General features: G+C 45.8%; 1 protein-coding gene and 1 long non-coding RNA gene across 2 annotated transcripts; both read right to left on the reverse strand.

Moving 5' to 3' along the window:
- Positions 1-1,126: 1,126 nt before the first annotated feature.
- Positions 1,127-1,378, reverse strand: SPRR4 (small proline rich protein 4; the record flags this gene model as incomplete). The annotated part of the gene is made up of 1 exon (XM_079761261.1): positions 1,127-1,378. The coding sequence occupies one exon, from the start codon at positions 1,376-1,378 to the stop codon at positions 1,127-1,129; it is 252 nt and encodes an 83-aa protein (XP_079617387.1).
- A 17,749-nt stretch (positions 1,379-19,127) lies between these two features.
- Positions 19,128-21,270, reverse strand: LOC307093286. Its single transcript, XR_013812950.1, has 2 exons — positions 21,109-21,270; positions 19,128-19,746 (listed from the first exon to the last, which is right to left on the reverse strand). It is a non-coding gene; the product is annotated as an uncharacterized lncRNA (long non-coding RNA).
- Between the last annotated feature and the right edge of the window lie 4,141 nt (positions 21,271-25,411).

The following is a 25,411-nucleotide window of genomic DNA, read 5'->3' on the forward strand; positions in this document are numbered from 1 at the left end:
GTTCTATTTTTAATTTTTTGAGGAAACTTTATACTGTTTTCCATAGTGGCTGCACCAGTCTTCATTCCAACCAGCAATATACTAGGGTTCCCTTATCTCCACATCCTCACCAGCACTTGTTTGTTCATTTATTGATGATAGCCGTTCTGGTAGGTGTGAGGTGATATCTCACTGAGATTTTAATTTGCATCTCTCTGATGATTAGTGACATTGAGCATTTTTTCATGTCTATTGGCCACTTGTATGTCCTCTTTGGAGAAGTGTCTATTCAGGTCCTTTGCCCATTTTTTATTGAATTGTTTGTCTTCTTTTTGTTGAGTTGTATGAATTCTTTATATTTTTTTGAAATTACCCCCTTATCACATTATTATGCTAAGAAAAATAAGCCAGTCAGAGAAAGACAAATATCACATGATCTCACTTATATGTGTCATATCAGGATGATGCTCTAACCAACTAAGCTACCCAGCCAGGGCAAGTGTCCCAGACTCTTGTCAGCTAGTCTCTGGGCTTTCTCTCTATACTTGAGCTGCATCAAGATCTCACCTTCCTGTCATTAGTCATTGGAGAGCAACTCTGCCCATGAGGATGCATTCCCAGGCACGTGTGTGCTCACACACTCACTTCCCCCAAATATCCCCTCTGAATAAATGAAAGATCACAGACTAGAGCCAGGAAACAGACAATGACATGAAGCACAGTTTTATTAGGGGAGGAAATAAGAAAGAAGCTAAGGGAAGGGGAGCTGGGAAGGAAAAGGAGGCCAAAGCTGTGCATTGGCCCCTGGTATCCCCACTAATCAGGTTGGAATCCTGGAAGAAGCCCAGATACACTCTTTGCTTTGGCCCATGGATTCACCATTGCTGTGGTCAAGCCGGAGGTTGGAGAGAATGAGGCCTTCTCATATCCACCTGAGAGAGTATCAGGGTGGAAGGTAGAAGACTTGGAGGCAACGGTGAGGTGTGTAAAGGTCTCAGTGGGAAGAACTTCCAACAATGCTTCATTTGACCCAGGGTAGGAGGAAGTGGGAGAGAAGGGGAAATCCTGGAACCCGGGGGAGGAGCAGGAAGAAAGAAGGCTCCGTCTGGTAGCCTAGATGTCAAGCAGGTGGTATTCCAGTTGATCCTTACTTCTGTTTACTCTGGGGGACTTGCTGGGCCATGGGGCACTTCTGCTGGGCAGGGATGGCCGTGCCCTTAGGTGGGCATTGCTTCTTGGCCTGTGGAGCACATGGATCCTTGGTTTGGGGAGCACATGTTTCTTGACATTTGACAGGCGGTGGCTGACAGGGCTGTTTCACCTGGTGCTGCTGGGCCTTCTGGGGCAGGTGCTGCTGCTGCTGCTGCTGCTGCTGCTGCTGCTGCTGCTGGGAAGACATTGCTGCAGGAACAGGTGAGCCTGAAAGAAACCCGGGCGGGGGCTGCCATGAGAAACACTCCCCCTATCTCTTCTCCCTTCTGACACCGAGAAGAGTGTTTTCTCCACTAGCCAAGAATGTGATAAGTGATTAGTGGCCTCAAATTGGTTAATGGATTGATTCTCATGCACCCATTGTTGCCATCCTCCTCTTTCCTTTTCTTTCTCTTCTATGTTGTTCTGATAGCTTATCTTCCTTCATCTCCCCATGGGTTCTTGACTTAACGGAATACATAGTATATTCCTAAGTCTTACCAGAAAATATGTTGGGGTGCTGAACTGATGATTAAAAGGTAGCCTAGACATTTTGTAAGATCAAGGCATGAACTCTTAGCTGATGGGTCGTTAAGGTCAGCTGGTTGCCTTGGGTAGTGCAATGAATGTGGGCAAGACAGAGGGGCGTAAAGAAAAGGCAGTCTTGGTCTCAGAGGGAAGTGTGTGTAAATGATGGGCTGGACAAACCCTGTTCCAGGTACTCAGAGGACTGAGTTCTAATCGCACCTTCATCCCTGCCTCCCCACTTAACTTGGCTGTGGGATAGTGGTGCTAGCCCTACATGGAGAACTTGGTTATTTAAGGCCAAATAGATCACTGGAGATAAGAGACTTAAAAGGAAGATGTTTCACCAAGAGGCAGCTGGTTCGGAGGAAAGAGCACTGGCTCCTCACTGGCCAGGCACACCTCTGGGCAACCTGGACCCCATGCCTTTCTCTGGAGGATGCTGACCAGAAAGGCCTCTGAGGCCTTCGCGGTGCTGACATGCATCTTTGGTTTTCTCTGTAGGCAGCATTCCTCACCTTCTGAATTTGAGATCAGGGAGAAATGGGAAGTATAGGTCCCAGGGGGCAATCATGATAGTGAGACAAGGGAGCTGCATAGTATAAAATACGATATATAAAATATGATTTCTGAAAACCAAAAGCAAAGTTTCATAGTGCCAAAAGAGCAGGAGAAAGCTTTGAAGACGAACCAGAATTGGCACAAGATGCTACAGCTCTAAATATATCCCCTCAATGAGAAAAATCCTCTTGCCAGGGAGTTAAAACCCAGAATCAGGAAATTAGTCGCACCTAGCAGTGGAATAGAATGGAGAATGGAGACTGAATTTCCTAAGCAATAATTAGAGTGACATTTCCTTAGCTGTCACAAGGCTTATGCCACTTCTCTGACTACCTGAGAAAGAAGAGGAGAATGGCCTAACGGCTCAAGATAGTTCAAGAAGGAGGAAAGGACCCCGAAGATCCCAGGAGGATAAATGCGTTCCCACTTACCGGAGCCGCAAGCTGGACCCTAGGAGAGGAGGCTGAGTGAGGTTCATGGCCAGCCACTCCTGGCAACCTTATAAAGGCCCCCAACCTGCCCCAGGCACTTGGCGTGGCCCTGATCACCACCTCCCAGGCAATTCCTCACCCACTTCTCCCACCTGCACTTCCTCTAGGGACTTGCTTTACTAGACTAGACTGTTTTGACGGAAAACACCCACCAGATATTTTAGCATTGTGGGTCCCCGTCTACCAGAGCTGACGTCATCCACATAAGGCCTTTGCTCAAACTCAAGGACTCAAGATCTTTTGAAAATAGAACAAATGTGAGGATTTATAAGAAACATTAAGGAAGAAGGAGAAAAAGGAGGAGTATGGCCTTGGGGCACTTTCGACTAAAATATGAACATCGTCTTTGCTGCCATTCATTGAGCACTCCCTGGTGCCTAGTGCTGAGATCACTCCTCAGGCTGCTGCTTCAATTTCTCTTTATAGCCCCTATAAGGCAAATGACATTGTTCCCATTTTACAGGTGAGAAAAGTGAGGCTGGGAAGGATCCCTTAAGTAGTAAGCAGCAGAGGTGGGATTTGAACTCAGATGGGAAGAACCTATAGTTTTAAACATTATAGAGGGAGAAGTCCCCCAGCCCTGCCCCTCTACACAATGTTGTGGGTTTCCCAATCTGCAAGGACCTTTTGCATAGGCTTCTAGTCATCTTCTCATTGAGCACAAGCAGAAGAATGGGAGTGGTGCCCCTAAGCTTAATCATCGTGGTGCTGTGTCCCCAACCTGCCCACCAGGAGTCAGGGACTGATGGGTATTAGTGGTGGTCAAAGAAGGTGGGATAGAGTTTGACCTTTGGGTTAGGGCTGCCAGATAAAATACAGAATACCCAAGTTCAATTTTAGATAAAGAACATTTTTTTTTTAGTATAGGTATGTCCCAAATATTGCATGAAATATATGACAAAAGCACTTGTTGTTTATCTGAAATTCAACTGTAACAGGGCAGATTGTATTTTTACCTGCTAAATCTGGCAACCGTATTCAGATGGGAGGAAAGAGCTCTGATCCTCCAGTTGGCCTCCTAGTCCCTGCGCTCTAGGAGGCTGATCCCCTTTGGACCACTGCCCAGAACCTCAGGATCCTGCTCGACTAAAGACCAATGTGCTCTTTTCCATCATTGTCGAGCAAAGTGAAAGCCTGCCTGAGAAATGATAGAAATACCTAAAAGTAACTTTTAAACCATTTCCAAATCCCTTATTTAATTTTCATGGCAGTTCTGTTAGGTAGCTTAAATTAGATTTTGCAGTTTAAAAAAGTAGACCCAGGAAAGTTAAAGTTGACTGCTCAACAACTTGTAACCAATGGGGCAGAGTTGGGTGGGGAACCTTTGCTCAAAGATTGTTTCCACAGTATCACAGTGGCTAGCATCTCCTTGGTGGACAAGAGACTGTCACTGGGTGGGGACGATGACTGATGATCTTGCCTGAGCTTTCTGTCATATATAGACCGGATATTGCTCATTTTTCAGGGTCAGTTAAACCTTTGAAGTTAAGCCTTAATTCCCCTTCCAGGCCATGCCTCCTCTTATACCTCCTCCCAGGCCTATCACCTTTAAGAATGGTTCCAGATTCCAGGCTCTCCATTCCATCTTGGAGATGAACACCCTCTCTGCCTGTGCCCCTCACTTCCATGCTCCCACACCATTATGTTCATCCTCATGCAGAATCTCCAAAAAGAAAATATGCAGCAAGACAGATCTGGTGTGGACATAAATCAAGGCATTTTCACGTGCCTGGCCTCTAGAATGCATGAGTGTAGGTGTGCTGGGTATGAGTGAATAGATGGTGCCGTCCCCTCATATTTCAGTCATCTCATAGCTTCTCTGGAATACACTCGAGTCTTTATTCTTCCCAATCTGCTCATTGGCCTCTTACTTGATCAGTAAACAACCCCTGTTTAATTTTAAGAATTCTAGCTAGTGATACAACTTGGCTTATAACACAACTATCATCTCAGAGGATACTCCAGGGGTGGCTGGGATAGAGACCTAAACATGGCTGGCCTTGAAGGGGCAGTGTCCTGTAGGTCATAAATATCTAAGACAACATCAAGTTGGTCTGCATCCAACACATTCAACTTTCCAAAGCTGGCACTCAGCTTTCCTGTTGGCCACATTATCCCCATTTTATAGAGGGGGAAACTGAGAGTTGGAATGGAGATATGCTCTGCTCAAGGTCACAGAGAGGCTAATGTCAAAGCCAGGGTTGGCTCATTGGTCTCCTGACTTCACAGCTATTTTCAGTTAGCTGAAGTGACTGAACCACTGGACTGCTTCTTAACAGAGGTTAAGTTAATGACAAAATTAAGGAGTTGGTTCTAGTGGTTCCCATCTCTTGTACAAGTCTCCCTCCTTCCCTCCTCCCTGGCACTCAGGTACTCTCTTTCCTACCAAGCTTGTCTTCCCTCCCTGCTCTAAGAGACCCGAACGGATCCCTGGTCCTCACACTGTCAGGCACAGGTGCATTTTTATTAGTCATTAAACCTCATAAAACACCTCCATATACAGTTTTCACAATACTCTATGAAGAAAGCTAATTGTTTCTTCCATAGATCCAAGTCTCTTAAATCTGTAATGACTGATTTCCAGACAGAGTGGACTGTTCTTTAAAAGAAGGGTGAAGGGGGGCAGGGAGACTTCCTGGCACTCCTGGAGTCAATCACCACATGTAAACAACTCCTGCAGGTATGGAATGGTGACTCTAGTCCCTGCTCCCACCCCCACCGCCCAGCCTAGCCTCAGGACTGTCACCTGGCCATCTTGAGTCTTGCATCTGCTCTCTCATCCTCAGAGGGCCATGGTGTATTAAAACCAGAAGGCCAGGCTCTGCATCGTCCCCTCCCTAGGAAGCAGACACCTGAGAGCAGGTGTGTTCCTGTGACTCCATCAGGGAAGGGAGGGAACAGGCAAGACTCATTTCTGAGGGTGAATCAAAGCTTGAGAAACCCCAGCCCCACCCTACATAGTAACAATGGGGTGACTGGGTAACAGAGACCTGACATTGGGAGGGGACCCTGCCAGAGACAATGGGAAGAATCACCTATCTCCCCATCTAGTCACATCCCCACCAGAGCACCTTTTCTCTGGGCATTGGGGGCAGGGGAAAAGGGTTGTTGATGGCTCCATCTGGAGACACATGAAATATGTTTATTATGCTATTTTTAAGAATGATACAAGAAAAGACAAAAAGGAGAGCTCTGAGTTACTCGTGAGAGGCTTTTAGGATGGTCCGTGGCAAAGAGAACTAGGGAGGGTTGGGGCTGCCAAAATTCCTGTATTTGAGCTGCTTACCCAGTAAAATAAAAAATTTAAATCTGGGCAAATTACATCTTGTTTTAAAAATCACAATCATGTCAGATTTGCTTCATTTCTGGTTGAGCATAACCAGCAGACATGGCTTAGTACATTTTAGTTTCAGGTTTCTTCCTTCACCAATTACTTATTCTATCAGCAAACCCTTCAGAGGACGCTACATTAAAGAGGACTTATGACCTTTTCTTAGTTTGGGAAATCCATTTGCAACGTGAATCACTTCACCCTGTAATTTAGCTGTTTGTAAACAAGATGCTCAGATGCTAATGTTAGGTATTTTGTATAATGGCATTAAAAGCAGACCCATGGCGAGAGGAGTGAGATGATGAGTCTCCAGAAATATGTGATTAATGTATCTCCTTCTTCACCCCTCGACCCTCTATGATATGTTTCTAGAAGACCCTCAACAGTCCTGGGAGTTTTATAAAGGGGGAAATAAAGTCCTGCACCTGGTGAGAGGCTAACTCCAACAGGACATCCATAGATTGTCACCAGTGGAAGTTGAAAACTGACTATGGAAGAAGAGGGGGTGAGTGGGCAAAGCATCCCTCTCCGGGAAGATAGCCAAGGTCATCCTTTTGGAAGCCAAGTGGCACTGAAGTATAGTCACCCTTTCCTCTACATGGCAAGTTCAGTTAGAGACATAGGGAAGGAGCCAGGGGCAAAAAGCTCGCCTGATACTCGGCCCTCACTGGCTGTCAGAACTTGAGCATAACCCTTAACTTTTCTGGGCCTCAATTTTCCTCTTCTCTGATATGAGGAAATTGGCTAAAATTTTCTGTAAGCTCCCATTAAGTGCTAACATTCTGTAAATGTATGATTAGATCTGGGAAGGCTGTTGAGTTTTGTTTGAGTGGTAGTCACAGTGAGCTGAAAGCACTGAGGTTGAGTTCAAGCTCAACCAGAGAGAGCACTATAATTGATTAGAGACATCTACTATGGGAGAGCTGAGTGGCCAAAGGTGTGTAGGTAGTCGCCTTCCCTGGTTTAGCCTAAAGCAGGGAGTGATGTGCTGAGGTTTCCTGTGAGAATAATGATGAAGCACTTGAAGAAGAAGAGAGGGTATGAACTGTTCCCAAAACTCACCTCATGTTTTCTTTCCTCAAATCATTCCATCAATGATGGTCCTCTATTCCCAAATTTCCCAGTGAAATTCAAGGTAATATTTTTTGTTGTCATTGATCCTCATTCGAGGATATTTTTTCCATTGACTTTTTTAAGAAAGAGTGGAAGGGAGAGAGAGAGAGAGAGAAGAGGAGAGGAGAGGAGAGGAGAGGAGAGGAGAGGAGAGGAGAGGAGAGGAGAGGAGAGGAGAAGAGAAGAGAAGAGAAGAGAAGAGAAGAGAAGAGAAGAGAAGAGAAGAGAAGAGAAGAGAAGAGAAGAGAAGAGAAGAGAAGAGAAGCACATCAAATATTTGCCTCCACAACAAGTGTTGTGTGTGTTCGATTCCGTGACCAGGACTGGGAATTGAACCTGTAATCCAGGTACTTGCCCGTGACCAGGAATGGAACCCACAACTCTTCAGTGCAAAGGCCTACCCTCTACCCACTGAACAACACCAACCAAGGCTCAAAGCAATCTTGAGGAATCATTTTAAATGTTACTTTCTCCATGATCTCTTTTGTTGGTCTTTCTCAATAGACTTTTCTCTTCTGCAGAACACCCACAGTTTTTATTTACACCTATTTGAATAACTGTTCATATAACTTTTAACTTGATATACATATAAATGATAAAATATCTATTTATTTATTTATTTTAGCATTAAATGTAAGTTTCATGATGGTAGGAGCTTTTAAACCTTCATCATATATATTCATGTGCTTATCATTTATCCAGCTATACTAGCCAAAGATATATTGTATCCATTCAATCAATATGAACAAATGAATGCAAAAACAAATGGGTGAAACAAAGTTGGAGGGATCACAATACCAGATATCAAGCTATATTGCAAAGCCACGGTTCTCAAAACTGCCTGGTACTGGCACAAGAACAGACATATAGACCAATGGAATAGAACAGAGAACCCAGAAATAGACCCAACCCCTTATGTTCAATTAATATTTGACAAAGGGGGCAAGAGCATACAATGGAGTCGTGATAGTCTCTTCAATAAATGGTGCTGGGAAAATTGGTCAGATACATGCAAAAAAAAAAAAATGAAACTAGATCACCAACTTACACCATACACAAAAATAAACTCAAAATGGTTAAAGGACTTAAATGTAAGATGGGAAACCATAAAAATCTTAGAAGACTCCATAGGCACAAAATATTTTGTAGCAATATCTTTACTGATACAGCTCCTAGAACAATGGAAACTAAGGAGAAAATAAACAAATGGGACTACATCAAAATAAAAATCTCTGCACAGCAAAAGAAACCATCAACAAAACAACAAGAAAGCCCACTGCATGGAAGAATATTTGCCAATGCTAACTCAGATAAGGATTTAATCTCCAAAATCTACAGGGAACTCATACAACTTAACAAAAGGAAGATAAACAATCCAATAAAAAAATGGGCAAAGGACCTAAGTAGACACTTTTTGAAAGAGGACATACAGAAGGCTGAGAGACATATGAAAACATGCTCAAAGTCACTAATCATCCGAGAGATGCAAATCAAAACAACAATGAGGTACCATCTCACACCTGTCAGAAAGGCTATCATCAACAAATCAACAAATGACAAGTGCTGGCGAAGATGCGGAGAAAAAGGAACCCTCTTGCACTGTTGGTGGGAATGCAGACTGGTGCAGCCACTGTGGAGAACAGTATGAGTTTCCTCAAAAAGTTAAAAATGGAACTCCCATTTGACCCAGTAATCCCACTTCTAGGAATATATTCCAAGAAACTAGAAACACCAATCAGAAAGGATATATGCACCCCTATGTTCAAAGCAGCACAATTTACAATAGCTAAGATTTGGAAACAGCCTAAGTGCCCATCAGCAGATGAGTGGATTAAAAACTGTGGTACATCTATACAATGGAATATTATGCTGCTATAAAAAAGAAGGAACCTTTACCATTTGCAACAGTGTGGATGGAACTGGAGAGCATTATGCTAAGCAAAATAAGCCAGTCAGATAAAGATAAATATCACATGATCTCACTCATATGTGGGATATAATGAACAACATAAACTGATGAACAAAAATAGATCCAGAGACCAGGTAACACTGAACAGACCATCCAACCTCAGAGAGAGGCAGGGGAGGTGAGGGGGGTGGTTAGAGATCAACCAAAGGACTTGTATGCATGCATATTAGCATAAACAATGGACACAGACTCTGGGGCAGTGGGGGCTTGTCCCGGGGGTTGAGAGTGGTGGTGGGGGGGGTGTGGAGGTTATTCAGGGAAAAAGGAGACATATCACCAGCAGAAATGGCTAAAGACATACATTTTTTTAAAACAGACTTTTTTCAAGAAAATTTTACCTAATAAAACACATGATCTGATTTTTTAAATTAAAAAAAAAGGAGACATATGTAATACTTTAAACAACAAAAAATGTGAAAACAAACAAACAAACAAAAGCAAATGGTGAATGATTTATAAATGAATGAGTTGAATTGAATGGTAAACCTACTGTTAGACATTTTGGCTTTACAATCAGAACCAATGAAGTACAAAGATTTTTTTCTGAGCTAATCCATCTTTTCAAGTTCAGGTTGATGCTTGCCCTCTCCAATTAGCTCTTCCAGTTTATCCCAACCACACCCACAGTCTTTATATTTCTCAAACTTGAAGACCTGTGTTGAAATCAACCATTACCCATAGAGGAGGCCTTGGTACCGGTGTGTGTGTGTGTGTGTGTGTGTGTGTGTGTGTGTGTGTGTCTTTGTACCCAAACTGCTAGATTCCTAAGGGCAGGAAGGATGTTCAGGACAGAACTTACACCCTGGTAAAAATTGGTGTTTGGCCAGCTGATAGACTAGCTAATCAGTGAGTGGGTGGTCCAATTACTAAAGGATGTTGCTGAGTGAGTGAGTCAGAGAGTGAGTGAAAGAAGGAAGGAGTAAGTGAATGTGTAAATAAGAAATGAGCTGACAAACAAGCTGACTGATTGGTTAGTTTTCTAAACGACTGACTGACTGGTTTAGTGGTTGACCAACTGACTGACTGACTGGTTAGCTGGCTGGCTGATGGGTAATTTTGGGAAGCAGGGTCTGGTTTAGTAGAGCAAAGGAAGCCCAATTGGGGACATGGGACTAATGGTATGAAACAGAGATTGCTCTGTGTAAGCACCCCTAAGAAGAGTATCTTATGAGCTGGACAAGTATTTACTAACTTTCTTTCTTCTTCTAGGAGTCCTCTGTGATCACCATTCCTGGTCAACTGAGCTCAGTAGATGTAACCTCAAGCAAAGACCAGCCAGAGATAGGCACGATGAAACAGTAGCTCTCTTCCTAGAAGAAGATGGTTGGGGAAAGAGAACATTTTCATTTATGTCACTACCCACCGGGGAGGTGGTCGATCCCTGAGCCTTGGGCCCTGGGGGTGGTGAGCTGGGACTCATAGCTGTCCCTCAGGTCAGAGAAAGGGGCCTCTGTGATGGTGGCTGAGATAGGGAACTAAAGCAAACAGAAAAATTAGCAGATACCACAAGTTGGGCCAGTTTGTCCAGTCAATGCTCTGTTCTCTGACCACAAAGATCTTCCTTGGGGAAGTGGCTGCAGAGGCAGCAGGCAAGGGCTGTGAGACCCAGCCTCAGACTATGCAGGTGAAGACTGAGACCCCCAGGTTGGGCCAGGGCTCCTAGGGCTCAGTGCTGTGATTGGCCTCTATCTACTCTCAACAGACTGATATACAAATACATCACCCTGCCACAGCCATTGCCTCAGCTTGATGAGAAGTAAAGGGGCCAGAGGATGCCTTGTATCCATAGTAACCAAGCCACTCCATGCCCAAACCCTTCTGTGATTCTCCACAGGCCTCGGGATCAAGTCCAAGATTGCTGACAGGGTTTAAAAGGCCCTCCACACTCAGGCTCTCTTTTGAGAAAACTTCTAGTCTCTTCCCAGTAATCCCACCATCCTGTACTGCTCCAACCATAAGCCATGATGACTAGTCACAGGTGTTTTTGTTTTTTTAAATAATGTGCTGTTTTTATCATTCTCCTCCTGCCAACAAGCTACTCCCTCTGAGAAGTGACCTGCCCCTCAGCTGTGCCTGATGAGTCTTAGAACTTCGGGAACTAGCTCATTTCTTTTCTGAACAGCCCTCATTTGGTGTCACGAGGCAGCATTCAGTGTTCATGCCTGCCTGGGAAACCCCTGTCCTAGGACTGAATCTGCTGATGTGGGCTAGATATCCACCGTCTGTCCCTCTGTTAACTGGGAGCTCCTTGAGGGCAGGGCATCCCCTGCCTTTCTTTGATGCCTGTATGTAGTAGTATTTATTGTACCTTGTCCATCGCAGATATGCAATGAGTGCGAGTGCAGACAGACCAAGCATATGGCCAGTGCAGGGCATCTCCCAATGTGTGGCCGTCAGGGGCACCCACATCCTCTGCTGAAGCTGAGCCCGGGTGCCTCCACAGCACTGGGCTCCCCCTTCCTGGTGGGTTTCCTCGCTCTCTGTTGGCCTCGGTCAAAGAGGGCCTCTGTGTGCTTTGTTTGCATCCCGTGCTTTTCTTCCTGTGGTTGTTCCTCCTCCTACGGGCCTTAGCAGTCCTTTGCATATAGAACTTGATAAAGGTTGGTTGGGTTTTCTGGGATGAGACTCACAGTCCAAAAGAAGACAACGCTTGGATTAATAATTCCGGGGGGTAGCTTTCCAAGACTCTCTTAGGTGGGTGAGGCAGATGGTGCTACGTTCCTAAAGCCTTTGCTGCCTGTGACCCTCTCCTCCAGGGAGTACCCTTCCCTGCCCTGTTGATGACGGCAGCTCTGGCCCATGACTTGCTTTGCCCATAAAATGTGAATGTGAAGAGCCCTGGTCCAGCGCGCTCTTTTTCCTCTCTGCCATGAGACGGGCCCTGTTCCAGGTCGGCCTGCACTGACACCCAGCGTCCTGAATTTAAATTAACGCGCGGCAGGACTGCAGCTGACCCTTGGTGCAGGTAAGGGAAGCAGGAAACAAGCCTTTATTGTTTTATGTCACTGAGATGTGGGACTTATTGGTTACTGAGGCATGACTTAGCCCCCCCTGACTTCCTTCTCCCAAGGAGATGCCACTCTCAGTTCTGCTTGATTCTGGCCAAAGCGGAAAGAACTGCTTAAATCCCTTGTCTACTAACTGGTAGCCCAGAGAGTGACTCAGGTGTGTGTACGTGCCCCTGTGTATGGGCTTGTGCGGGTGTGTGTGTGCCTGTACCCAGAGGTGGGATGTAGGAGGAGGGGAAGGGAAATGGAGAAGGCAATGTGGGTCTGCACAGCACCCAGCAAGGACCATCTGTTTGCAGGCAACCGATATTTTCCTACAAATGACTTTCTGTCTGTGGTTGGGAAGCTAAATAAACCATCTCTTTTCTCACTCTGGCCACTGGACCTTGAGCCAAACCACAACCCACAACAGCCCCTGAGTAGTTGGGGCAGAGTGCCACCTGCTGGGCCTGCCAAGCCAGTGCAGCAGTTTTCAATTGCAGGAGAGTCCCTCCCTCAGAGGTTGGTACCAACCCGCTGGCCCCAGGAGAACCCAGTGATCCCTCACCTCACCTCACAGGCAGAGGATTTAAGGGCCTCCGCCGGTACTCTTCTCATTCCAACGCCATCTCAAGCTGGACGGGACCTAACCTGGAGGGAGGGAGCAGCAGCTTCTCTATTGGAGCCAATGCCTTCCCAAGGTCCCCTTGACAGTAGTAGATGGCAATGGGGTTCCATGTAGATACAGTGGTTTGAGTCAGTCATACAGAGGGTGGGCCGTGGGAAAGGACACAGTGGCATTCAGGAGAGCCGACCTGGACTCGGAGCAATAGAAGCTCTCGCTGCATGGCTTCCATTTACTGAACAGCTCAGACATAAAATGTAAATCTCTGTATTGTGGCCTCCATTCCTCCAGAAGGGGGAGCACCACCTCCATTTAGCAAATGAGGAAACTGAAACCCAGAGAGGTTAAGTGCCTTGGCCAAAGTTCTGTAGTTGGTAAGTGGTTGGGCCAGAATTCAAGCCCACATCAGCTGGGTTCTAAGACAGAACTCTGTGCTGCCTCTGGCGGCCTCTACACAAACTGCATGCTCTCTGTGCTCTCCACTGCATCCTGCCAGCACAGGGCATGTGCACAGGCAGGGCTCAGACATAAGGGCAACAGAACGCGGTTCTTTCAGCAAGTCAGCAGACTGCAAGATGAGGGGTTGCTGAGCAGACAAATGGTCTTCAGGGAGCAGGCCTCTGCTGGAGACTGACCCCACCAAGTGAGTGTGAAACCACTTCCTCAGAGCCCCAGAGGAGTCCGCACATGCAGGTCCTTCTGCAATACAGCTATGGAGGACCCACCTGGGCCAGGTCCTGTGTCTGCTAAACAAACTGGCAGTGAGTGGGGCATAAAACAAGTGACCAGGTGGTCATGTCCGGGCCAGCTGAGTGTAGCCACTAAGGAAGCCACAGGACATTGAAATCTCCCCTGGGGGTTCACAAAAAGCTTCTGGACCCCCGAAGCTAGGCCCCTGCCATCTCTTCCCTTGAAGAATCACTACTCTAGCCCGGCTGGTGTGGCTCAGTGGTTGAGCATTGACCTAAGAACCAGGAGGTCATTGTTCAATTCCTGGTCAGAGCACATGCCTGGGTTGCTAGCAATGGACATTAGTTTGAAGAAAGAACTTTTGATGTTTCTCTTGAAATTGCCGTGTTTTCTTTGATTACAAAATCCCCACTTTTAAACAGCTGATAATTAATCTGCATTATCTACCGGTTGATAGTTAATCTGCATTATCAACCGGTTGATAGTTAATCTGCATTATTAACCAGTTAATAGTTAATCTGCATTATTAACTGGTTAGATAATAATGCAGATTTTGTAATCAAAGAAAACACAGTAATTTCCAGAGAAACATCAAAAGTGCTTTATTCAAAGTAATGTCTATTGCTAGCTACACATTTCCCCCATCTTTCAGGTAATTTGTGGATACCACCCCAATAGAACTTTTCTTGTTTTGAGGCAGACCATTCAGAGACCCAATTTTTTTCACTTCTTCGTATGTTTTGAAGTGCTGCTCAGAAAGTGCATGTGCCATGGATTGGAACAAGTGGTAATCTGAAGGAGCAAGGTCTGGTGAATATAGTGGGTGGCTTCATACTTCCCAGGCAAGATCTTTTAATGTGTCTTTAATTGGTTTTGACGTGTGTGATGGTGCGTCATCATGAAGCAAAATTACTTTGCTGTGTCTTCTGGCCCATTCTGGTCGTTTTATGATCAAAGTTTGGTTCAAATCAATTATTTGTTGTAGGTAGCGATCAGTATTAATGGTTTCACCTGGTTTTAGGAGCTCATAACACACCACACCTTCCTGATCCCACCAAACCCAGAGCATTGTCTTCTTTCTGAAGCGATTTGGCCTTGCAGTCGATGTTGATGGTTGACCTGGATCAACCCATGATTTTGTGCATTTGGGATTCTCAAAATAAATCCACTTTTCATTGGCAGTCACAATTCGATGCAAAAATACTTTCTTTTGTGCCATTGAAGCAACATTTTACTGATTACTTTTCGGTTTTCCATCTGTCTTTTGTTCAGTTGATGTGGCACCCATTTTCCTTCCTTTAAAATTTTCCCCATTGCTTGTAAACGATCGGAAATTGTTTGCTGAGCAACGTGTAATCTTTCTGCAAGTTGTTTATGAGTTTGACCGGCATCTTCATCCATTAATGCTTGTAATTGTTGGTCTTCAAACTTTTTCGGTTGACCTGGACGTTCTTTGTCTTTCACATCGAAATCATCACTTTTAAAGCATTTAAACCAGCATTCACAAATATCTTGAGATGGAGCAGGTTCACCATAAGCTTCCCAAAGTATTCAGCAGCACTTTTCTTCAAAATAAAGTAATGAATTAAGACTTCCTGCAAATGCTCTTTCTTTGGCACGAAATTTGACATTTTTAAGTATAAAAATATCTATGATGTTAACACCTTACAAAAATTTGACATATGAAGTTTTGAAGCTTGTTGTCAATACAACAAAATAGCATATATATCAAATCGCATATATATCAACATATGTGTAACTCCATCTATTGAAAAAAATGTGCATTATTAACCGGTACACCTGGTATATGTATGTAAATATTTGTTTGTTTGTTTGTTTGTTGTTTATAAATAACCCTAGATGTAGACTATGTGTGTATTTGGGTTCTGTGTAGGGAAACACGTTAGTGCTAAGATTGAAGAATATTAAAATACAGACATTGATTTTAGCTAGGCTTCCTCTGGTCTTTTCAAAGAATCCATACAAAATGTCTGGGACCAGGTTGTCCCCATTGCATCCTTATCTCTTTAAGGGTTTTTGCGTGACTGTGACCAGTTTGAAGAAGAGATTAAATAAAGATCACAGTGAGTCACCTCAGACTGAGTCAGGAGATGAAGGGAGCTGATAAAGAACCAGCAAGCGCCATGTTGTCTCCTGGATCACGTGGGAGGCAGAACCTCTCTGTCTAGTGCACTTTATTCGGAGATATGATGCCTTCTAACCCATTGAAGGTGACCTTGTTCCTCAGCCCTTGGGGCCCAAGGAGTCTCCAGCCAAAGGGCTGCCTGGAGAGCTGAGGACAGAGAGAATGGTTTCCTTTTGCTTTCATTGAAGAGTGAGATGGAAGCAGCCACAGTCTAATACCTGCTGGCTGGGGTGATCATTCCAGAAGACAGGGGCCTAAGATCAATTCCAAGGAGCCAGAAGTCGCTGTCAATAATGACTGTTCTCTGCCCTGGAGAGAACCCCCAACAATAGCAGCCCTGGAATGCACACAGGGACACAGGTGGCACCATCGTGAGTCGGGAGAAGACATGGGCACAGGCCAAGGTGGCTGTTTCAGTGCCAGGCATCTGTCCATGATCCCCCCAGGAACATCAGGCATCCAGGCCACATTTAAAAACAAGCAGGAGAAGGCATAGCCAAGCGAACTGGGCCACACCAGGTTAGCTGGCTGGCTGATGGGTAATGTTGGAAAGCAGGGTCTTATTTAGTAGAGCAAAGAAAGCCCATCTGGGGACATGGAACTAATAGTATAAAACTGAAGAGATTGCTGTATAGGCACCCCTCAGAAGAGTATCCTATGAGCTAGACAATTATTCATTAACACCCACAGCCCAAGCCCCATTCAAGCCCCATTCATCGGATTCCTGGTGGCTAGAGCTGGAGCCTCTCTGTGCAAGCCATCACCAACTGGGGAACCCCTGAGGCAGAACAGGGTGAGTGCCCCTACCCAGTGACAGAGGTGCCTTCACTTTCCCAGGGGACTTGTGAAGGAGGGGACGAGGATGGGCAGACTCCCACTGTCTGTCTGTTTGAGCTTCTAATTCTGATTGTGAAGCTTTATTATTCACATTTTATAGCTTAGAAAAGTTAATTAAGTTGGCCAAGGTTACTCAATTAAGGTAAGGAAGAGGGGATTGAACCCAGGTCTCTTAGGCTCCAAGACAGTTGGGTATTCTTTTCCTACACACACACACCCTTCCACGGTCTTTCTTTACTTGGAATATATAGCTCTATTCTTTTTATAAACATTTCTTTATTGTTGAAAGCATGACATATGTCCTATAACTCTATTCTTGGAGGAAGGCACCCTCCTTCCAAGCCCTTGGCACCACACCCTTCATCTTTGGAACTCTGTCCTGTGGAAATGCACTCAAGGTCGATGATTAGATATCCACACTGTAATCTGGCAGCTGGGTAAAGGTGACAGGACAGGCCACTGGACTTGAGAACAGAGGCTGGACTCTGCTCAGGGGCCATGCACTTCAGCGACAAAGATAGTGTCTGTGTTTATGTGTTCAGGTGTCTGAGTGTGTGTGAACATGTGTTTGAGTATGATTGAGTGTATGTGATTATGTGTAGTGTGTGGTGAGTTGTGACCTCATGTGAGAGTTCGTGAATGTATCTATGTGGGAATATGAATGTGAGTGTGGATGCATGCATGGGTGTGCAAGAGTGAGTGTGCACAGGGCTGACATTCAGCAGGTACGCAAAGGTATGCACTGGTGTTGCTGAATCTATGCTTCAACCATGAAAACTACTTCTGAATTACAATTGATTTGCCTCAGCAACAGATGGCAAATAGCCACCACACCCACTCCCCTGCCCTCCAGTGGCCCTGCCACCACCCTGGATGCCCAGTTCATTCTCCAATGCCCTCAGGAAACTGGGGGTGGTGCCTGTTACAGCAGGGGCCTCTAGGATGCTGTTCCAGCTTCTGCTCTCATGCCCAATGCCAATCTCCAAAGCTGTAGACTTTACTTTGACTATCAACGCTATATGTGTGATTTTTATCAGTGTGTGAACATGTATGAGGGTGTATCCCTGTGCTGTGCAAAAATTATGTGTGAGGGGGCAGAAATTGAATATTGGGGACCAAGTATAATTGAAGAAATATTAATCATACTCTGTTACTGTGATTGTTTTGTTCTTATTAAAGAAGATCCTATCTAATAAAAGAGCAATACGCAAATTGACTATCACTCCAACACACAAGATGGCCACCCCCATGTGGTCAAAGATGGCTGCCCCCATGTGAACACAAGATGGCCACCACAAGATGGCCGGCAGGGGAGGGCAGTTGGGGGTGACCAGGCCTATAGGGGAGGACAGTTAGGGGGAACCCAGACCTGTAGGGGAGGAAAATTGGGGGGGACCAGGACTGCAGGGGAGGACAGTTAGGGGGGGCCAGATCTGCAGGGGAAGGCAGTTGGGGGGGACCAGGCCTTCGGGGGAGAGCAGGTGGGGGGGGACTAGACCTGCAGGAGAGGGCATTGGGGGTGACCAGGCCAGCAGGGGAGGGCAGTTAGGGGCAATTGGGCCAGCAGGGGAGCAGTTAGGCGTCAATGCTGTGTTCCTGGGCTTCTTAATCCCTTTCCCCCTTTTCACCCATCCTTCCAACTCCTCAGGTCTAGCACCCATTGGTTTGTTCTCTAGGAGTCTGTTTTGTTTTCTTTGTTCATTTGTTTTCTTCTGTAGATTCCACATGTAAGTAAAATCATACAGTATTTGTTTCCTCTAACATTTCACTTGGCATATTACCCTCTGGTTCCATTGATAGCACCCATCATATTCTGAGCAAATGGGAGGGGAAGGTGCTTACTAAGGGTGCACTGATGTGTTGATGGATTGAATAGATTGACTAATTAATGGATGGATGGATGGAGCCTAACTCAAAGGTGTTGAAGAAGGTCTGGTGGAGGAAGAAGAAATTTCATCCAGGGAAGTAATGCTAAAAGCTTTGGTTTTTAGCTAATGCTATATTCTCCAGGGCCTGTAATACATGTTGGAGATAAACCAGTCATTTCGTTTATGTTATTTTCCCTGCTGACTCATTTTGGGTTCTTCTGCTGATTCTCAGTGGCTCCCCTAGAGCCAAGGCATGAAAGGGGAAACAGAAGTAGGAAAGGAGGTTCAGATGCCCTAATTTGTAGACTATTTTTTAAGAGAAAGGTTTGGTGGAGACGGGTGGAGGTGAGTTGGGGGGTTGTTGAAGCCATAAGAAACAAGCAGTTTGGATTACTTGTGGGTATGGATTATCTAGCTACTTCAGTCCCTCATAAATGTAGGGAAATGAAATTAAAGGCTGGTGGGTGTGAGGGAATAGGCCAGGAGAATTCCCAACTGAACTGTGATTTTGGTCAATTATTGCTGGTATATATGTGGGTGTTGATTAAGCAATGTTGCATAGACTGTCTTCTAAGTATACATTTGGTTAACTTGAAGAAACTTTGGTCTTTTACTTGTGGGTGAATGTGTAAGCCCCTATCCTCAATTCCTTTTGGCCCATAATCCCATGGAGTGTGTTCTCTAATTACAATTGATTTGCTTCAGTCTTTCTCCTCCACTATATAGCCCTTGGCTGGAGATTCAGGTTTGAGGAGCAAAATACAACATCTGCAGGAATGTAAAATTGTCAAACACCAAAATAATCAGACATTAGTGCCAGAGGAATTACATTTAATTGTTTGGAAAACAGGAGCAGAAGGGAACAGTGAGAGGGTAAGGTATCCAGGCAGGCTAGCCAGGTTTCCAAAAGCCGACAGGACGATGTAGGTACATGTCAGCAAAGACGATTCCACGGGTTAGGACCAGATCCTTGTCTGGGATGGAAATTGCCGCTGCCAATTAATAAGTGGTAGAGATCGAGGAAGCTGTCATCCTGGTGCTGCCTTTTTTGGAGCTTGGCTGCAGGTGAGTGCAGCTGACATCTGGCTGTTGGAGGGAGGTGCTTGATTTCTTGCTCTCTGCTTTTCCTGGGCGCTTGGCCTCTGGTCACATGTGCAGCCTTAGTTTTTCTGGGGTGAGGTGTAGCACTGCAGGGGTGCAGGGTAGCACTGCTGGGGTGGGGGGCAGCACTGCAGGGGTGCAGGATAGCACTGCTGGGGTGCAAGGTAGCACTGCATGGGTGGGAGGCAGCACTGCATGGGTGCGGGGTAGCACTGCTGGGGTGGGGGGCAGCACTGCATGGGTGCGGGGCAGCACTGCATGGGTGCGGGGTAGCACTGCTGGGGTGGGGGGCAGCACTGATTCTGCTGAGACATTCTGAGCTGCACGTGCACCTAGAAGAAGAAAGACAAAAAATGAGGAACCCTAAAAGCCTCCGGGCCCAGGTAAACCTCCTGCTAAGTTCATGTCCTGCTCTGCTTTTCCTTTGCCCCCTGATCACCTTCCTAATTTGAGGGGTGTGTGTGTGTGTGTGTGTGTGTGTGTGTGTGTGTGTGTGAATATAATTTGTAGCTAAATGTAAAGTATTTCAGCTCTTTCTGAGACAAGTAAAGAATAGAAGGAAGGAAAGAAGGAAGGGAGAAAGGAAGGAAAAAAGGAAGGAAGGAAGGAAGGAAGGAAGGAAGGAAGGAAGGAAGGAAGGAAGGAAGGAAGGAAGGGAGGGAGGGAGGGAGGGAGGGAGGGAGGGAGGGAGGGAGGGAGGGAGGGAAGAGAAGGAAGATTGTCTGACTGGGATTAGCTGGAGAAATTAAACCCGAAGGACACTGGAGTGATGCCTGCATAGTGTGGCCATCAGCAAACTCATGAGTTTTGTGTTAAAGCCATCAATCCTTCTAGGCATGAGCTCCGACCTTACAGAACAGACTTTTTGTGGAGAAGCAATGCATTCAGCTACCTCAAGAAAGCATCGCTTCTACAACCAGAGGGCAGAAGAGGAATAGGCAACATAGAAGCCACCAATGAAACCAAATGCTCATCTGGCCATTGGCACGGTATTATTCCTTGGCTTTCGTGAACATACACTCTGTCTTCCTCTTTCCACAACCCTCTGTCTATCTTACACACACACACACACACACACACACACACACACACACACACACACACACTCCAACAGCCCCAAGTGTTTATGGGGACATAAGGTCAGTTCTCAGTATAGCTGATAGATGAGATGGAATGTGAACTTCCTTGCCACAGGTCCTCATCTCCCAGGCACAGCCCCCACTTCCTTTGCCAAGAGTTACAAGCATTTCCCTGAAGCCTCTGCCCACACAAGAGAGGCAAAGTCACAGTCAATCTAAATCAAACAATTTTAGGAAACAATTTGGCCATATTCATGCTGCATCCCCATCTCACTGCCCCCTCCCTCTGTCTCCCTTTCTCTCTCTCTCTCTCTCTCTCTCTCTCTCTCTCTCTCTCTCTCACACACACACACACACACACACACACACACACACACACACATTCCAAAATATGGTCCCAAGCGAAGAGAGAATGGGAGGGGATTGTTGTCTGTTCTTTCTCCACCCCATGACACCTATCCCTCAGCACAGTGACTGGAGCCCTTCTAGAAGCACAGGCACTGCAGCTGAATCCTTTCCATGTGGATACCTGCACCCACCCTGGCATTCCCCCCATGATGCTCTGCCTGCTAGAGGCCCCTGGTTCCAACCCTGGTTCCATTGGCTCACACTTACCAGGCCCACAGGAAGGATGGCTGGCCGGCCTTCTAGTGGAATGTTGAGCTGAGCAGGGGCCAGGGCACCCTTTATACTGGTCCCAGAATTGCTGACTTCATAGGTTCAAGATGATAAACTCATTCCACCACTGAAGTTGGTCAAAGTCCTCCAGCCCCTCCCTGATTTATCACAGGCACTTGAAGTTAAAAAAAAAACACACACAAACATCCAGGGACCCTATTCACAGACAAACATAGCTCCTGCCTGGCCAGAGGGCTCTGGGGGCTCAGGCACCACTGCCTCACTCATGACCTGGGCACAGGGAGGTGAGGGAGGCAGCTCAGGAACCAGGCCCCCTTTTCCTATTGTTTTGTGACCCCAGCCAAGCATCTCTGAATCTCAATTTCTCTACCTGCTGACTGGGTTTATCCTCATATTAGACTGAGGTTCATTTCTAAGGACAAGAAATGGAAAGTTATGTTTCTCTCTGGAACATCCACACAGGGTATGTGGTGTAAAGGTGGGAACAATCACTTCTCTTGAAGAGATGGGTTTCCTTGTGATTCTCTTGGCAATTAGCCCACAGCCCATCTACTCTCAGGGCCTATCTATAGCTCTATGCTGTCAGGAAATAAACCCTGTCTTCAGAGGAGAGGGCTTTAGGCCAAACAGGGACAAACAGAAAGCTTCTAGGAGTCTCCTGCTACATGCCATGGCTTTCTAGACCCCACGTCCAAGACTGTAGATTCAAAACCTCCCAAGAGTAAAAACTCATAGAAATTCCAGAAGATGAGCCACTCTAGGCAAGAAAACAGGCATTCAATAGACAATATATCAAATGAAGACTGCTTTTTATGATGCTAAATCAACCACTTTCTAGAATTTTTGTGGAAATGCATAAAGGTATGAAGCTAAAATGAAATCATCTATTACTTTCTCCACACCGTTCTCTAAAAAGAGCTTAAGTCATGTTACAGTTTAGGTACTGCAGTGTGCCCCTCCCTGATATTGGTGGTGACTCAGCATATCGAAATATAGTCCAAACTCATTGCTGTGGTGTTAGAGACCCTCGCCGAGGGCCCTCAGTTCCCAGGAGAAGCCCAGTGCTCCCCACCTTGGGGCTTGCCACTCCCGTGCCCCTGGCTCTTTGTGCCTCAGCATCAGCAGGAAGGCACAGACTATCCCATCTACAGGGTAATCTTCTGGTTCACTTCGTATCAGCAAGAACAATTGAGGGCCTTTGTTTGCATTTGGTCACTTGTCCATTTCCTCTCTCTCCCATTGGAAAATAAGCTTTATAAGGCAGGGGTTGCTTTGCCTGGAGTGTGTTCCACCATGTCCCCAGAACCCATCATAACCACAGCATGGACCCAGTGCTCTACAAATGTTAAGTGAAGGAAGGAAGGAACGGACCGTGAATCTCACCACAGGGAGATAACTACTATCCAAGAATGTAGTGTTATCTGTGTGTTCATGTGTGTAAAAAAAAATTATGATCTAGTTTTTAATAATTTTTTATAGCTTATTTTGTGGACATTATTTATTTAAACCACTTCTTTACAAGCAAATAAAAAAACAACTGTTAAAACATTATGAAGACAAATACTCTGCTACTAGTGTGTCACAGATATGCAATGAGTGCCAGTGCAGACAAACCAAGCATGTGGTCAATGTGGGGCATCTCCTAATGTGTGGCCATCAGGGGCACCCACATCCACTGCCCGAGGCAAGCGTGGTGCCTCCACTTCAATGCCACCTTCCTGATGCATTTCCTTGCTCTCTGTTGGCCCCAGTCAAGCAAGGCCTCTGTGTGCTCTGTTTGCATCCTATGCTTTTCTTCCTTTTTTTCCTGTGGTTGTTCCTCCTACTCAGGGCCTGAGCAGTCCTTTGCATTGTGGCCTCCATCCCTCCAGGAGGGGGAGCACCACCTCCATTTAGCAAATGAGGAAACTGAAACCCAGAGAGGTGAAGTGCCTTGGCCAAAGTCTTGTAGTTGGTAAGTGGTTGGGCCAGAATTCAAGCCCACATCAGCTGGGTTCTAAGACAGAACTCTGTGCTGCCTCCTGCAGCCTCTACACAAACTACATGCTCTCTGTCCTTTTCACTGCATCCTGTGCAGGCAGGCAGGCAGAAGTGGCCAGCAAGGCACCCTTGTAGTGGAGCCTGTGCCCAGAATGAGTGACCCAGCTTTACTAACCCAGGGAACTGAACCACTGGGCCCACTACCTTTGGATTGTAACTGAGCCTTTAGCATAGTCCTGTTTAAAGGCTGCTCTGGCTTCATTTTAGTTCTGACACAAGGGCTTACAAAGAGGAAGTCGCAATTAACAAGACATCTCCAAATGGAAGGTGCATCTTGAACAGCAAGAATTGGGCTGGCCCTAACTGGTTTAGCTCAGTGGATAGAGTGTAGGCCTGAAGACTCAAGGGTCCCAGGTTGGGTTCTGGTCAAGGGCATGTACCTTGGTTGCGGGCACATACCCATTGGGGAGTGTGCAGGAGGCAGCTGATTGATGTTCCTCTCATAGATGTTTCTATCTCTCTATCCTTCTCCCTTCCTCTCTGCAAAAAAATCAATAAAATAAAATAAAAAGAATTGGGCTGAAGGTCCATGCAGCCTGTCTTGAGACTTGTTTTCTCTGGTGACCTCAAAGGACAGTCTCTAATTTCAGCTAATGGAGCTTTCTCATAGAGGCAGCTTTAATTACCACTCAGCTCCCAGGTTTCCTCCCACAAAAGTCATCTGGCTCCCAGCCCTAGGACAGACAGTCCCTCTTGGTTCAACCTGGAGGTAGAAGGAGCTTGTGATCAGCCCCACTGAGAGCCATGCTTGCTGCTCTTTTGGTACCTGTGTGGGTCCTGAGCACATGCCTTGCCTTGATCACCTCTTCACAAGGTTCCTGCTGTCTGATCCTATCTCTTCAACTTTCCCTCTTTTCACATCCCCTATCCTTCACACAGGGATCACCAGCATCCTGGGAGAGCAAAGCCAACACTCTACTCACTACCCTGTCTGTTCTAAAGAGTGTCAAAAAGAGCCTCTTTTGATCAAGACTCTGATTTTACATCTCTCTTCCCAGGGGACCCAGTCATAATACAAGATATGATGGGAGACCAACAGAAAACTCTATTAAGATTATGGTAGCAGGTGGCACTTTCCTTATTATTCACAAAGAGAATAGCATATATGCAAGCATGTACACACACACACACACACACACACACATACACACACAAACACACACACACATGCCATTCTGAGCCAGTTTCAAGCAGACGATGGAGTAAGAACATTCCATGAAGACTTGAATGAAAGGTGGCTGACTGCTGTCAATTGGTCTTAGAACCACCACAAGCTAATCTCCCCACAGAAATCCTCTAGCTCCATGCACATTTGACTTGCCATTTAGTCTTTCTTTCTTCAAGGCCATGAACAGCAAGTCAAAGGGTTCCTGGCCAGTTCCTCAGGGGCCAGAGGTGGCATCTAAGCATTCCATTGGACATGGCCCAGACAGAGTTCTCTCTCTAGCAAGGACTATGCGAAATGCAAATGAGAACAACTCAGCCCTGCTTTCCCAGGAAAAGTTTTCAGGTTAAACTTTTGGGGGAAGAAGACGAGCTTGCCTGAAAGACAGGCCTATATTGGAATCCCAGCTTGTCAGCTACTAGCTTTGCGGTCTTGGGCAAAGTTTACTACTTTTTTGGCTCATATGATCATAGGCAAAATAAGATTTTTACCTTTTATAGTAGTAAAAATTATTGTATAGAATAGCAGTGTTAAAATCCTAGCATAGTGTAAGTAGGTTAGTGCTATGATTGAGGAATATTAAAATATAGCTATTTTAGCTAGGCTTGCTCTGTGCCTTTTCAAGGAAGCGATACAAAATGCCTGGTACCTGAGAGTCCCCATTCCAGCCTTACTTCTTTATGGCTTTTGCATGACTGTGACTTGTTTGAAGAAGAGATTCAATAAAGATCACAGTGAGTCACCTCAGACTGAGTCAGGAGATGAAGGAAGCTGATAAAGAACCAGCAAGCGCCACATTGTCTCCTGGATCACGTGGGAGGCAGAACCTCTCTGTCTAGTGCACTTTACTCGGAGATATGATGCCTTCTAACCCATTGAAGGTGACCTCGTTCCTCAGCCTTTGGGGACCAAGCAGTCGCCAGCCAAAGGGCTGCCCGGAGAGCTGAGGACAGAGAAGATGGTTTTCTTTTGCTTTCATTGAAGAGTGAGATGGATGCAGCCATAGTCTAATACCTAATAGCTGGGGTGAACATTCCAGAAGACAGGGGACTAAGATAAATTTCTACGAGCCAG

Source organism: Cnephaeus nilssonii (assembly GCF_951640355.1).
Source record: "Cnephaeus nilssonii genome assembly, chromosome: 21".
Lineage (NCBI taxonomy): Eukaryota > Metazoa > Chordata > Mammalia > Chiroptera > Vespertilionidae > Cnephaeus > Cnephaeus nilssonii.